Below are 16,744 nucleotides of genomic sequence, written 5' to 3'. Positions count from 1 at the left end.
CTCTACCTAAATATAGGCTTCTTTGAGCCTCAGAGATACTGATCACAGTTCTTAATAACTGAAGAGACCACAATGGAAACTCAGGGCTGGTTAAAGACAGATTGATTGCTAGTCTATCTAGTGAACCAGCATAAATTTACAGGGGAAGTCAGCTAAAAAATGATGACATTTCTGCATCTCTCATACTTCCACATGTTCAAACCAAGACTTGACAAATTTGAGATTGAGGATGTGAGAGGCGTCTTTGCGCGCACGTTTCGGTTCTGTCAATCCGCGCGAGTAAGATCGTTTTGTTTACATCAGCATGATTTTGAAAATCACATATCATTGGCCATCGAGAATTCGCCAGGAATATTCCCAAAGTTGGAATACTGCACTTTAAACCGATGCCAAACTTGTGCTGAGGGGAAGCGCCAGTCGAGAAGCGAGCAGAGAAAACGGCATTTTTCATGGACAAAGGAACGGTACTCCTCTCAGAAAACACAAATAAAGATACTTTCAGATGGTTAATCGCTATTTGGAGCACTGGGAAAGCTAGACGAGGGCTTAATGTTTTTGTAAAAACATCAAAATCGATCAAAATTTTAATTTTTCACTCGTTTTGCCTGTAGCTCAAAATAGCCTGTGCATGGGTCACATATAGAGACATGGAGACTCCAACTCGGGAGGAGATGTTACTTTACCTGACCAGAGAAACATCACTCCACTGGAGTTCACTGTGTACCAATTTCAATTTATCCAATTAATTTAGGATTATACTGCAATTTCCTGTGGATTTGAATTATCTGAAATGTTGCCGAAAAGGAAGATGAATAACAGAAGAGAGCAAATGTTCAAATTTTATTAAGCTTCACGTATGTAGGTGTAACCAAAGTTTGGTTGGTTCGTTTTGACGGTCAGCCCATGCTGTAACTTGGCCATTATGCAGGCAATAAGCATGTTTCTACACCTACTGGTCAGAAATCAGGAACTGCTAACATTTATAGTCATATAATCTCCTCACCATGTAAAGTTTTCAGAACAACAACAATTCAGTCTAGATAGATTGTTGCAAAAAACTAGATCGCATTCAACTAGATCACTATCATAATAAACAAACCATGAGCGCCTGGGGCCGCAGACTGTTAATGGACAACCATTCCTATTTCTGTCGCACTTTAGTTTTCCCATCCATCTATTATTATACCCGCTAGATCAAAGCCTGCTCGTGTTGGCACACATATGCTGAATTAAATCACTTTGGATGTTAAATTTTGCTCCCAAATCTAAGAGTAAGTGTCATAAACAAAGGCTGTGTTGTGTTATGTTTATTTCCATTTAACAGTTTAGCAATGTGTGTCACAAAACTCAATCTAGATTATACAACATTATGTATAGGTGCTCTCTCTTTCAAACACACACCTGACGGGAGTTACGGAAGCTTGAGGGAAAACTGCATTTTAAAAGACAATAATGCAAAATATTACATCATGCCCATGGCTGTCCCAAAAAGTTACTAGCACAGTACAGCAAAGACAGTGCACTACATTCCAACATCAGTTCCGGGAAGAGTGAAGTCCTACTTCCTTAATGTGCTCATAGTGTCACCCCATAATGCTCATGTCGGATTGCTATAACCCTGCTATTTCCATGCAAGTCCTCATTTGACTTGTAACCGCCTTGGGCAATGTTAAAGACCCTTTACGTGAGGAGGGAAGTCACATGATAGAATCATACTAACTATCTATCAGAATTAAAATGATTATTAAATGTGCTCATTAATATCAGAGATGCGAGAGAAGTAGAGTAATGACTCATTACTGCATGTCTAACACACATACACACTTGCCTGAGCATGGGCAAAATCTACGACTACAGAAATCTCTACTCTCATGGTTCTGCAGATTACTTAAGCAATAAGTGTTTTACAGTGGATTTAGAACAGCTACGGGGCGTTGTTAGGCACGACGCGGAGCGGAGTTCCCCTTAGCTGTTCTAAATCCACTGTAAAACACGGCTTCAAGGGGCTTATTGCTTTTATAAAACGGTTACTCCATAAAAACATTCATTTTAATATTTATTTTATTCATAAAATAAACACCAGCAACAAAAAATATAACGTCATAACACATTTATTCCTCCGCCAAGCAATGTAGTCCCAAAGAGGTTGCTAAGCAACACATGTAGCAACAAAGAATCACAACGCGGCTCAACCAATCAGAATCAACTGGACTGGAACTATCCATTTTATAATATTTATTTTACTATAAAATGCAATAACCACGATCACAGTTTGAATGTCTGACTACATGAACACCAGATAAAGCGTTCATCCTGGTAGAAATGGGGAGTCTCCTCCAGTGTTATTGCGTTCCTTCCTAAAAAAAAAAAAAAAGAGAGGGTGCATGCAGAAGAACAGGACGCAAGAGAAGAAAGTTCAACACTCTTGTGCGTCTTTACGGACATTTTTGTCTTTTTCAGTTTTGTTTTTATGATCATTTTGATCAATGATCATACATTTTGGCACAAGTGTGTATTTTTATTGGACTTTTACTATTTTCACCCCTTTTCTTTGATAAATCTATTTTACACTAGGTACACAAAATAGTTACACTTAGCACTGTTCTCCTCCAGTTTTCCCAGCTCTCTTTGGTTGAGCACGTATGGACGGTGGGGTTCAGCCTGAATTAAGGACACCATGTTTTATTCATCTGCTCTCCAGCACAAGACTACAATCTTCTCCAAAATGCATGATTAATATCGGTCGTCACGCACTGCCTTTCTTCCATCACACTGAAAAAAATGGTGACAGAAGGAATGGAACAAGGTGGTGAAAGCAAAACTGTTGTCATCGCCTTGATCCACTGCTTCTGTCAGTATTTTTCCAGACTCTCACAGAAAAGTCGCCATATGCGTTGTAGGTTTGGGCCTCCTACCTACCTAATTCACACCATCCCACATGTAATACAAGTCAATTGCCACCTGCTAACAAAGGTACTAAAACTAAAGGCCAGGAAATAATCTTCAGGGAAATATTTTTTATTTATATTTCTTCTTCCGAACCCAAAACAGACTGGTGTGTACGCGTGCAATTCGCTTGGAAGCGCCCACACACTTGTGCTAACAGCGGATTCCTGCCTTAGTAAGCATACCCCCTTTTCAAAGATTAATTGCCCTCTCTTTCTATAATTGATGCTATGTTTATGTGGAAGAGAGGAGCCACTAAATAATGCATCCGCAGCCAGTAGCTCAGCTGCTACGCAAACTCAGGCAGAGGCAAACTGACCCACTGCTCAAACAAGCTAGTAAGATGAGAATGGAAAAGGGTCTAAGAAGAAACTAGTACAGGGTTATGGTGAATCCGGTGGACTAGAAGAAGCTAAAAATAGCTCAGTCCGAGATCAGAGCACAGTCAGACCAGTCTGACCGGACCTCACCTGATCTAAAGCATGTCTCTGAGGAAGATCAGAATGGGTTCAGAAGTTTAGTGGTTTAGTCTCAGATTAGAGAAATCAACTATTGGGATGAGAAAATGGATGGAAAGCAGATCTGGACTGATGGACTTAATGCCAAAAAGTCACAAACTAATGTCTGATAAATGATGTAGGTGCCCGTCACTACCTGAAAGGGTACAAAACAACATTAGAAGGTCAAAAAAGAAAAAAGAAAATCTACTTTAAAATGCATATGCCAATGAGTGTAATTTCAAATGGTTTGATATAATTTTCACACACACACACACACACACACACAAAAAGTGGTACAACTATCAAGAAATCATTTTTTAAAAATAATTAAAATAATAATTAAAAAATATATTTTAAGGTAAAGTTTTTGTTTTGTTTTTTTTACGGATATCATCAATTATGAATTTATAAATATCAAGTAATTACATTTTTTGCAGGACGTACCACATGACATTTTACAGCCTCACTAAACTTGCTTTGTTATAAAAATGTCAAATAATCTGAAGTTTCAAGAGACACATCCAGGGTCAATAATATAATTTCCTGTAGGGGTGGGAATCTTTTGGTACCTCACAATTCCCTTCAAATTGATTATTGAGGTCACGATTTTATTAAAAATCGATTCTTCTTATTGATTATATTATTAATGCAATTAATATTGCAATTCTTATGAAAGAAGAATGAATAAATGAATAAACAAATGATACGAGGATATTCTGAGCAGAACCCAAGCACTAAGAGGTCTTAAGAGGTACAAATTTCTTCCTTCCAAGAGGAGTTAAAGAAAAGAAAGAATGCAAATAATGGCAGGAAAAGGTGAATAATAAACAAAGACTTAATGGATGATGGTAAATCTTTTTTTTTTTTTTCTCACAAGGTATCTGAACTCTCGTTCTCAGCCTCCGTCTAGCTACTCCATGAGTTGTTCAGGGTTTGCTGGGAAGACACAGTACCTGAGGAGCCATATTTATGTTCTGACGGCATTGGGGAAAGTCATTTTGAACCCTGAAAAGTGCTAAGAAAACCATGGTGACATAAGACATCTGAGAACCTTTCGCGTGAGTGCGGAGCGCAATTTGTGTTGGGTTTTGACTGTGATGGTGAGATTATGTGTGTGTGTGTGTGTGGTGAAGGAAGGTTGCTTCCGCAGGAAGTACTGTACTTTTTTTTCCTGACCATTGTTTACGGTCGTTTATTCTGATCGGCAACAATGAGCGAAAATGGCATTTTGTTTTTCTTGGGGGGAGGCTGATTATAAAAAGTGTAGTGAGCTTGATGAAAGCGAGTAAGAGACTGAGGCTGGGTGAGCTGGTGGGTTGACTGCAGTCCACTCCCTCACAGACGGAGGCAGGGAGGGTCCACATCCTTTTCCTTTCAACATCTCACCCACTGGGCACATGTCTGGGAGAGTCAGCGATCACCGGGGTCAGTTAGAATACATTAGGGACTAAAGAAAGGTTTAATGAGATTGTACAATTGTACACTGTATTATGTAAACAGTCTTTGTGGAAACTAAGTCAGGACACAGTGTTACACTGAACACATTTTCCGTCTGATGATGTTTGATACACGTATGTATTTACTTTGAAATTACTTAAAAGGTTTTTTGTTTTTTTTTAGATTTATTTTTGCCTTTTCTATGATAGGACAGGAAGCAGACAGGAAGCGAAGTGGGAGAGAGAGAAAAGTCGGGAAAGGTCCACGAGCCGGGACTCGAACTCGGGTCGCCTGAAGCACAACCGCGCTATATGTCGGCGCTGCCCACGAGGCTATTGGCGCCGACTTAAGAGTGCTTTTAATCTGAGTAACCATCACTTTAACCAAACAGCCACTGTAGTCACGCAGATTTAAAATGCTGAATGCAAGAAGTAAAACACTAAGAATCTTATTAAAATAATTAAGTAATGTTTTCCACACTTTTCAGTAAATAAACACAAAGACAGAAAATGGATATTTTTTTTCATTTAAATGCATCAATTAAATAATGCACAGAAATACACTAGCAGTCAATTTTAAATTAGGATATTTTTTATATTTTAAATAAATAAAGTCGTCTCTTATCCTCACCAAGTCTGCATTTATTTGTTCAAAAATACAATAAAAACAGTAATATTTTAATTAATTAATTTACTGGAATTTATTCCTAAAGCAAAGCTGAATTTTCAGCATCATTACCCCAGTATTCAGTGTCACATGATCCTACAGAAATCATTTTAATCTGCTGATCTGCTACTCAATTATTATCAATTATTGGTGCTCAAATATTAATAATGCTTATTATTATTATTATTATTATTATTAATGTTGAAAACAGTTGTTTTAAAACCATGATACTTTTTTTTGTTCAAGATTCTTTGATGAAAAGAAAGCTTATTGAACAAATTTATTTGTATCAGGGTTTCCACAAAAATATTAAGCAGCACAACTAGAAATGACTAGAAATGTTTCTTGAACACCAAATCATCATCAAAAAAAAATAAAATCTAAACAGCCTTCTCCAACACTTTCGATAAAAAAGGCAGTTTTAAATGGGTCTGTAGTTAAAATCAGATGGATCAAAATGTGCTTTTTTATGCAACGGATGAACCACAGCATGTTTAAAACAAGATGGAACAAAACATTTTTTTTGTAAAAGAACTGTTAATAACAAAGAGAATATTGGATGTCCTAATCCAACACAGAATCCAACACATCCTTGACCAAAGCAGTTGGAAAAGCATAAAGACGTGTTCAATCTTAAGATGTAGATAATATCCAACAACTCTGAGTATGAAGTAGGATAACATTTTTGAAAGTTAGCCAGACTCATATGCAAGTACCAGAGTTTCTGAGATAGATATGCTAAAATCTAAGATTTAATACATCCGATTTTGTTTCTCACAGCTTGACTGTGATCAAGACCAACCACAATGGGAGGATTAAGTATAGAGTTGACAGTGGAGAACAGAATCTATGGACAGTTTTGAGAAATCAAGTTTTTAAAGTATTTGGACCTTTGCAGAGCAACCACTTGAAATTTGGACAAATAATTTTGCAATAGTTGGTAAAAATTAGCAATTTATCCTTTTTCCATTTTCTTTCTGCCCTTCTACACTCCTGTCTTAGAGCATGTACTTCTCTGTTAAACCAGGGCTGTTTCCTGGATTTTAGTTTCTAAATGAATCCGTAGAATGAATGAGCAGCAAACATGTCTTTACACTCATGGTATATGACAAATAAGGATGGTGAAACTAGACTAATGACATGGTCTTTATGAAACAAAGGCTAAATAATAATATCATAAAATTGTTAATTAAACCACTTAATTCTTATAATTAACAGAAAAGATTATTGCAAATATATTGTAGATATAACACACAGCCCAGGTCATAACCAGGACATTTTGCTGGTCGCTTGGTTTCTCTTTCTGTGGTGTTGTATTGGGAAGTCCGTCCACTGTGAAATCTCACTGCTTCAAAATTCAGCTCCGCATAATTGTATATTAAAAATTAACTAGGCTGTGCTCGTTGTGCCGAGCGACAGGTTAGACAGACAAATTACTTATCGCTGGAAACTTGTCACTCCTAGTTGGGAAACGTGCAAGACAAATATTACTGCAGAGTAAAAAGCTTTTTGATTTGGGTTTTAAACCGGTTTAAATTGATGCTTTGCAATTGGGATGGTCTTATAGCTTGACAAAACCTTGTCTAGAAATGCAAAGAAAACCTAGATAATTGTTCAATTTGGTGAACACAGCAATTTTATGCAACATCAAATAAGGTCATGAGAAACTTACAGCACTTATAAAAAAATTCTGTTTTTCCAATGTCACAGAAAACCAAATCTTTAAGTTGGCAAGGCTTAAAAGCATCAGAAAATGTTTTCCAATGCATTACACTTACGTGTACTTTTGACGTTAAATTGTGGATGTGTGCACGTGACGAACAAGTGCTAATGCAAGCATGTACCAACAGTTTATTAATGTACTGTCAGAAATGCATACTAGCACATACATTTACATTAAAAAGTAATTCATCATACACACACAAACTACTCACTCAACCATACATTTCTCCTTACAATGACAAGCGTTCAAATAAGATAGGATAAGATCACATTTATTTCCTCAGTGCAGATATACCAGAATATAAATATATTATTGACAATTATTTTCTAAAACAAGACATCATTACAAAATTTGTGGTACACTACATCAGTACCTCAGCTACAGCCCTACACACACCAGACAATTTGTTGAAATGCTGAAGAAAATACAGAGAAGCAGATTTCAGCAACTTCAGTTCAAAATGCTGTTAAATCACAAAAACTTTGCAGTGCTTTCATATCCTCTTAGGCAAAGTGTTCACTCATGATAAGAAATGAAATACAATTTGGAATGATTTAAGGTGAAAGGCGAAAAACAATTCTCTCCAGTTAATCAAATAAAAAATCAGACCCGCTTAGGAGGGCAAGATCATGAGCAATTCATTAAGGAGCCTGGCTCAGCAATTTAACGGATTGTTAAAACATACATGAATAAACTCAAAGATGCCTATCACAATCAAGATGAGGTAAAGGAGGGGAGTGTTTGTGTGTGTGCGATAAAGTGTGTTCCTCAGGGAGAGAACACACACTGTTCCAGCTCAGCCCTCCATTTTCTGCGATGGCAGGGGCCGGTTGGGTCCTGCGTCCTAATATGGCACAGCGGAGAGCAAGTCATATTGGGAGATTTTCTCCCTTGAGAGCACTAGCCCTTGACTTTGATTTCAAGAACAGAGCAGTTTTCCCACAGGAAAGGAAAAAAGAATACTTTGGCATCATAAGGAGAACAAAAAACAAACAAACAAAAAAAAAGCTCTCTGGCATCAAAATGTCCCAAAAGTTCAAATCATTTCTCCAACTTTTACCCATGACAGAAGTACCATCATCTACAAAGCAAAACATGCAATGCTGACACCTGATTGGGCAGCATTAGTGCCTCAAAAAGCCATTCTATTTCATTTCCATGTAGTACATAAAACCAATATACAATCCCACTTACAATATCCTTCAGAGACAAAGAGGTATGTAGAAACAACCTTAGAAGACAATATCTACAGCATCTGAAAATTAACAGATACGCATGCTTCAAGATCTGGATTTTCTCAGTAATTTATGCAGAAAAACCAACTACAATTTTGATTTCATTTATATAGAAAGAATTGACTGGCGACCAATGAGAAAGACATCAGAATCAGTCAAATGAGAGCAAAAATGTATGGTTTCTGAAAATTCAACCAATCCAAATGGTTTATAAACAAGCAAATGTTTTGCTTCTCAAGCATGGCCGTTTCATTTAATTTGATTCCTTTAGTTGAATACATGGACTGTTTCTTAAGACAAGAGAGAGGATGCACTCCTGGGTGAGTCCAGAGGTCCAGGGTCATTAAAAAGTCCTAAAAGCAATCAAGACGAATGCTAAAAAACAAGTCCCTGGAATAAGACACGAACCTTTATTCTGTTTAAAGCGCATACACATCCATGCACGTGTGCGCACACACACGGTCATGTGCGATCAATAAAGCAATGGATGGGTAAATGGCTAAACTGTTCTGGTTCAAAAACAGCACACAGCCAGAGGACACAAGATCAAGATCTACATTTGAACAAACAAGCTAGAAAAAAATGAAAAGCCCTTTTTCTTTTATGTGTGATATGTTTTCTATCACTCTCTAGTGAGTAGAAGTATTGCACAGCAACCTGCCATGACATGGCAGTTCAGACTTTACATGTCACCTATCAAAAGCTTGATTAAACACTTAAAGAGACACTTTTTTGAAGTCATAAGACAATTCTTCACGTCACAGTATTACAGTTATGAAAACCTCAACCTTTAGGCAATTCAGTCATTAACTGAAGTGACGTGGCATGACAACTAGATCCATTTCTTAATCCAATTTATAACAGTCAAACTACTGGTTTTGGTGATAAAATTTGAGCATTTTTTCCCCATGGTTCCATACAAAATGTGTTGGGAATATGCCACAGTATATAACCCTCTCCTCCAAAGGAAAAAATGTTTTCTCTTAAAACAATTTAAGAGAAGGTAAAGTTCATAAATACTATTAGATTAAATACAAAGAGGAATGCAGACTGTATTTGATATAATAAACGCCTTACATACTACAAATAATCAATCCATTCAACGAGTATTTTCAATCTTATTACATTTTGTGGTTCCTGTATGTATGCATGTATGTATGTATGTATGTATGTATGTATGTATGTATGTGTATATACATATAAAAAAACAATTCCATCAGAGAACATCAATAAATATTGTCACTTTGGTCAGCTATAAGGACAAAGCTATTCGCTTAAGAAAGTATTTTAAACAGTACCATCCAAATGAGTGAATTTATAATCATAGTCACAGCATGAAAAAAAAATTACAACGGGCATGATTTTCAATGCCCTCTATTTACTTGGCACCTCCACATATGAATTATGTACAGAATCTGTGTATTAGGCTTTTCAAGAGTGTCATAAAGATAAATAGTACAGCGCTGAAAGATGCAGTTTAATGTTTTTATGCTTGTGTGTGTGTGTGTGTGTGTGTGTGTGTGTGTGTACATGCAGGACTCTCCAGAAGCATTTGCCAACTGAAACTTAAAACTTTGACCTCTGCATCCAGATATCACTGTTTTAGTAGATTTTCTTCATTTCATCCAAGTGTCCTAATAAACCTTGAGTTGAACACAACAAGCTTTTTTGGTTCTTGTCCACGTCAGCAACCTTCACCACTGCGGCGTTGTTCATCTTAAGGGCCCAAATGCAGAATTAAGCAACTAACATCTATTACGGCCATGTGATTCTGTGTTGTGCTTAACTGCATTATGCAATATTTTAAGTGCGATTGTGCGATTGGACACATTGTAACCTGTGGAAGCAAACCAAGCATGGCAAGAGAGGATTGAAACTGCAGGGCAGAGGGAAAGAAAGTCCAAGTGTCATTCTGTCCAGGAGACATTCAAATCAAACTGAAATCCAATTATGAATCAGATAAAATACTCCAAGTAGTTAAATAGACCTTTCAGAATGATTTGCGGGATGGTTAGCCTATAGAATAGGAGTTGATGCTGGGGTGGTAGAATGTTTGTTTCAGCAAGGAAGTTCATCTCCAGTGCGATCAAGGGTTAGAAAGGAATCAGGTACAATGTGCCATCCGTTTGCTGTTGTATTACTGCGTTTTTAAAGGATGATGTCCTCTGACTGGAGGCGTGGTTATGTAATCCCTTCATGGCTTTAAATAAGCAGAAAATAGGAAGACCATGTAATCGTGGCATTGCTTAGGGGCAAGAGTAGAATTCTGCTCTTTGGGAAAAGGGCTTTAGAAAAATTCCAATTGTGATTGCTGAAGGTCAAGACTTGTCACTGATTCAGAGACAAGATACACTGCAGATCTAGCAAACACATTCCTCCACTGAGAGCAGGGTAGTGATCAGATCATCCTTGGAAATTACGAGGCAAGAATTGAATATTACTAGTAAAAACATAACTAAGATTATGAGTCCGAAACCAGGTCAGCCCTTGGGAATGCTCTTAATCTTTGCAGAGTCTCTGTCAGATTATTTTAACATTTAGTCTATAATTCTTCAGATTTTACATCAGTCTAGCAGATCCTTCTTTTCTTCCTACATTTAAACAGACGTGAGCAAGTTAACTGAAACAGAGACTATTGGTTACTCGCTGTGCTGACAACATGAGCAGAACTTAAAGTCCACAAAGGCAGGTAAATTCACCACAAAGTCTAAAAGATCAGCTAGCTGAAAGACATGAGCTTGTCTTCTTTCAATAAGACATTTGCTGAGCGCAACTCCGTCTTTGCATTATTGTCATAAATAAAAATTGTTTTTGCATACAGACAATATTTAATGCAATCTAAAGACTTTACAATTACAATTCTCTCTCACAGAATCAGATTTATCTCCTTTCCTCATTGCTTAATTTATCGTTGGAGCAAAAACTGCTGAGAATGGTATATCTCAAAACACCAATGAGAATAGCCCACTCTCACATAGTTGTCCACTTCATCTCTAATGACCAAGGTCAAAGGTACATTTCTTCCTACTGGGTAATCCTGCAGCTATACATAAAGGCAAACGGACCGTTGTCATCTACCCTCATTCAGAACACCGGGAGCGAACTAGGATAGTGCACAGATGCCGAAACCAATCTTCAGGATCCACTTAATTGTCAAGGCCCTTGCCATCAACATAAAGCTCACTATCTTGCCAAACGATGGCGTCACACATGGCACACAGGGCGCGGAGGCACTGGTGGATCTCCTAGGGGCTTCTTGGTGTCGGTGCGTTGCAGACAAAGCAGGCAGAGGCGCTTGAGGCCTTTGCGGAAGCCGCTGTTAGACAGGCTGTAAATGAGACAGTTGCAAAAACTATTGCTAATGGCCAGCCATGTGGTCAGGAATGAGGCAATGGCATGGCGGTATATCCCTGCGCTCTCCAGTAAAAAGTAAATGATGTAGGGAAGCCAAAGCAGGTAGAACACACTGGTGATACGGAAGAGTACGGTGGCGTAGCGTTTGTCCGTGCAAGCTTGCTCACCTGGCTCAGGATCCTGTGGGCCAAAGCGAGCTCTCCGCTGACTGATCTGCCGAGTGTGTTGCCGACAGATCCGAAAGATATGGGCATAAGTGAAACAAACTGTAAAAGCAGCTGGTGCATAGAGGGCCGCAACAATAAAGGCGGTAAAAAGGGGCTGGGTGTCCCAGGAGGAGCATGATTTAAATACATCACCGTGGTATCCCGGCTTACCCCAACCAAAAAAAGAGGGCAAAAAGATGAGCGCTGAGTACAGCCAAATAAGGGTAATGCAAGTGCGAAGACGGCAGGGTGTGACCAGAGCTGTGTAGGAAAGAGGTCGGGTGATGGCAACATAACGGTCAACACTAACGCATGCCAGAGAAGCCATGGAGACACTTTTCAACACGCAGACCATGTAGCTGAAGACCATGCAGGTGACTTTCTCGTTCAAACTCTCCAGATTTTGCAGAAGAGACAAGGAGGGGATAAGACAGCTGACCCCAACCAGGAAGTCTGCGTATGCCATAGTCTGTATAAAGGAGCTAGTGGTATGGTGGCTGAGTAGCGGGGCACAGTGGAAAACAAATATAACCACAAGGTTCCCAGAGATGATGAGCACTGTCAAGAAGAAAATAACAGCTACTTCCAGCAGGCAGGTGTTAAAGATCTGAGAGTAGCCAATGTCCAGCAGGCAGAAGGGTTCTGTGCTATTGTTCAACTCAGTGGTGTTCATCTTGTTGAGGGTGCGCTCGGGCACACAATTAGGGTGCTAGTTCCTTGGGGGCCTAGCTTAGCAAAGGCTGCCCATAGTACGGCTGCCCCTGATAGACATGGGGGAGGTGTCCGTGCCAGGTGCCTTCCATATCAGCAGCAACATGAGTCGCTAGTCCTTTCGCCAACACACACACAGTGACGGTATCCTGGGGAGAGTCACTTAATGAGTAAAACAAACTGAATCATACAGTTTCTATTGTTGGGGGCAGGTGGTCAGTCTAGCTTAAATTCTGGATGAAACCACAGCAGCAGTACAGGACAAATAAACCCTCTTCTTTTATCAGTCCCCCACCTTTCCAGGGAGAAGCACAGCTGTGCCGGAGCAGGGTAGGCAGCTGCCGGCACAGGACCCGCACAAGGAAAAAAGCAGAGGAAGCGGAGTCCTTGCCACTCTGATCACAGAAGTCCCAGTCGCTCTCAAACAGTCTTTAGTCCGGAGGATCACGCACAGCGAAAGAGCACTGAAGATTCCTCACAAGAACGTAGTCAAATTGTTTATTCCTACAAATCCCAAAAAGGAGTGATGTATTTTCTGAAACTTCAGTTGTCAGTCGTCAATCGAATGAAGAGTGGGGAATCTCTTCAGCACGTGCCGGGCTCCCAGCTCCCTCACATCAATGAGGAGGAAGTACGTGTGATCCAGGATGAAGAAACAGCAAGTGGTGATTGGCATTTCAAACGGAGAAGGGGCTCTCCAGAGAGGAGCCAGCGTCTGGAATGTAAATGAAGGATAGAGTGGTGTGATGCAGAGAGCAGTCTCTCTCTCTCTTTTCTGTGGCACTGATGCATTCCGCTCTTTCCCTCCCTCCCTCCCTCCCTCCCTCCCTCCTTCCCTCCCTCCCTCCCTCCCTCCGCTGCAGCAGGAGCACTCAAACTCCTCCCACCCTTGGCTCTAGCCACTGAGCAGATGTCGAAGCAGGAGCTTCTCCTTCACCCCACTAGTACCCACCACTCAATTTCTTACAAATTATATTTAAAAAATGCTTTCCCTTCAGATTTTTTAGGCTCCCTAAACAACACTCTTTCTACTGTAAAACTCATATTACTTGCTCAGTCATACCTTTTCCTTCTATTCCAATCACAATGCAACACGCCTCCCACACACTCTCTCTTTCTCCCGCCTATGCGGACTCAAGCAAAACAACAGCAGAAGGTCAGAATATATACATTTACAAAGACAAATAAATATCTTATTAGAACAACTGAAACATTTCATGCCATCTTACATGAAATTATACCCGTTTTATGCAGTGTTGTGGCTCCTATTTACGTAACATTTCAGTGTTCTTCGATACACATTAGGAAGCATTAAGTCAGTTGCATCCTACATGCTAATTTAACCCTAAATTGGGTTCAAAGATGGTGACATAAGAGATTGGCATGTAGCCAACATCAATGCATGTGAGCAGTCGAAATATTAAGGTTATCGTGATATGATTTGTGCCAGTCTCGTTTTAGTAAAAGTCGGACACACAGATTCACTGAACTCTAGGAGTTTCCCTAACACAAATGTACCCGTTTCCATTTATATCATATTTATCGGTTTCTGTTCCCTGTCACCATGGTAATATTAAAACCATGGCACCCTGTCAGTCTCCTTTCACTCTGTCACTGCCAGAATCAGTGAACACACACAGTTCCCACTTTCACGCATCCCCTCAGTCAGGCACACGAGGGGCTAAAAATAGGCCCAACTTGAAAGGTGGGGAGCAGACAACACTGGGCTCATCCATTAGGAAGAGAACAATGAGGAGGAAAGGAAGAGATAAAGAGGAATGGAAGGGCTGAATGCATGAGGCATATTTAATTTGACAAAAATGAAGCTGTAAAAGTCAGACTTACAGTTTCTTTAATGACATGTCGATCATTGTGGTGGACCACTGAAACGGTCTTCCCACAAATTCTCTGCAGACCACCAACTCCAAACAATATGGGTTATGATGCAATTAAGGTGTGACCTAGGACCATATGGTCCACAATTATTACTTTTTTACTTTTAATTTCTGGTCCTACTTGAAATAATTCAATCGTGTAGATTATAAAAAAAAAAAAAAATAAATAAATAAATATATATATATATATATATATATTAGGGCTGTTAAACGATTAATCGCGATTAATCGCATCCAAAATAAAAGTTTGTTTTTACATAATACATGTGTGTGTACGGTGTATAATTATTTTCTATATATAAATACGCACACATGCATGTATATATTTAAGAAATATTTGCATGTATATACTGTGTATATATATTTATATTATATATAATTTATATTATATATAAATATTTATTATTTAAATAACACATTTTCTTAAATATATATATGCATGTGTGTATTTATATATAGAAAATAATTATACTCCGTACACAGACATAAATTATGTAAACACAAACTTTTATTTTGGATGCGATTAATCGCGATTAATCGTTTAACAGCCCTAATATATATACATATATATATATATACATACACACATACATACGTACGTATACATACATACACACATATATATAATTGACATATAATATATATATAATAACATTCCACTTGCTCTTAAACTACAATGACTCTCATTAACAGTTGATGTTGCAACCAATTATCACAACGGTTAAAATCCTGTCCTAAATTTCTTTCTAGTTCAAAATACTTCTTCCCTTACACATTCAAACACGAAACATCACTGCAGAGGTAAAACAGATTACAAACAATTTTCTTTTAACATTAAGACAGAACAAGTATGCACTATACTCCTATCCCTCACATCCTTGTTTTCGTACGTGTCAAATGAAACAGGTCATCTGATCTGACTAGGGTCATCTGCTATAGGAGAAGAGATAAGAGAAAGGCTGTGCCCATAGTGATAGAAAAGTGTTAGCCAAGTCCAGCCTGACTCAGCTGCTCTGTGAAAACACAGCGAACACAAACAGCACATACTCATTGCTTCATAGAGTGAGACAGCAGGTTCGGTTTATATCAGCAGTCCGCTAAACTCTCAGCCCCACAGACCTGGAGTTCACTGTAGCAGAGACCTGCCATATAGACCACCCACAGTCTTCCTCCATAAACCCTTCACAATCCCCTGGGTCTAGGCCATTCAGAGTGACTTTAACCCCACAGAGCAGAGACACTCTTTTTGTACAGACATGTATGCTACCATTTGCTATATTAAAGGTCTCCTATTGAACGCAGTCAAGCTCAAGACTATCTGTTCCCTATTTTGTTAAGTCACGCCTGGCGCTGAGATGGATTTTTATTGTGGCGTGTTTAGAATTCCGGTACTTGAAGTGCGAAGAGGTGCAGGCTGCCGCAGACTAACAGACCAGGCTTTGTGTTAGCCGTTTGTTTTTATTCACCGCATGGGGTGGTGTGTGAGGAGTGTCTAGAGAAATCGGTGTGTATGTCTGACCTCTGTGTCTGTGTTTATGGACAAGGGAACATCTGGTAATAGTATGAGCCGAAGAAATGCAGCCCATCAAACATGTTCGGGTGCGCAGAAGGGTTCAGAGTGAAAGAAGGCCACAAAATAAGATGCTTGTTACCATGTCGACTGCAGACGATCTAATAAAATATACTTATCCCATTAACAAAAATAGAAGCCATATGAATGGGGACAGACTGAAATAGGCTCCATGCCAACTTCTGATTGGATTTGTGACATCACCACTGAAAGCATCACGTAGCACTAGTTTAGAGCATATGTGGATCAATTTAAAGCAAAGTCTTAGCTGGACCACAGTCTTACACTGGTCTTCTAGCTGGAGAACATTAGATTAGCCTGTTCAGGATGAAAATCAAACATCGCCATGACGTTTGCTCATACTTCAGGAGTTTTTGTTCAAATTTCTAACCTAACCCTAAAGTATTAAATGGATAGTAATTAAAGTTCTGTCATCAATTGCTCAACCTCATGTCATTCCAATCCAAGTTAAGGATTGTAGTTGATCCGTGATCCGCCCGG

The 16,744-nt window shown here is 39.0% G+C and overlaps 2 protein-coding genes across 3 annotated transcripts in view; both read right to left on the bottom strand.

Annotated features, from left to right (window-relative positions):
- Positions 1-16,744, bottom strand: part of rabgap1 (RAB GTPase activating protein 1) — a 92,923-nt gene that overhangs the window by 24,714 nt on the left and 51,465 nt on the right. The gene's annotated exons all lie outside the window — the stretch shown is intronic.
- On the bottom strand, positions 11,602-12,800 carry LOC307152632 (putative G-protein coupled receptor 21). Its single transcript, XM_079861443.1, has one exon. It carries the CDS (start codon positions 12,738-12,740, stop codon positions 11,712-11,714), a length of 1,029 nt encoding a protein of 342 aa, XP_079717569.1. The 5' UTR covers positions 12,741-12,800; the 3' UTR covers positions 11,602-11,711.

Source organism: Squalius cephalus, assembly GCF_949319135.1.
Source record: "Squalius cephalus genome assembly, chromosome: 24".
Lineage (NCBI taxonomy): Eukaryota > Metazoa > Chordata > Actinopteri > Cypriniformes > Leuciscidae > Squalius > Squalius cephalus.
This window is presented reverse-complemented; position numbering and strand designations above follow the sequence as displayed.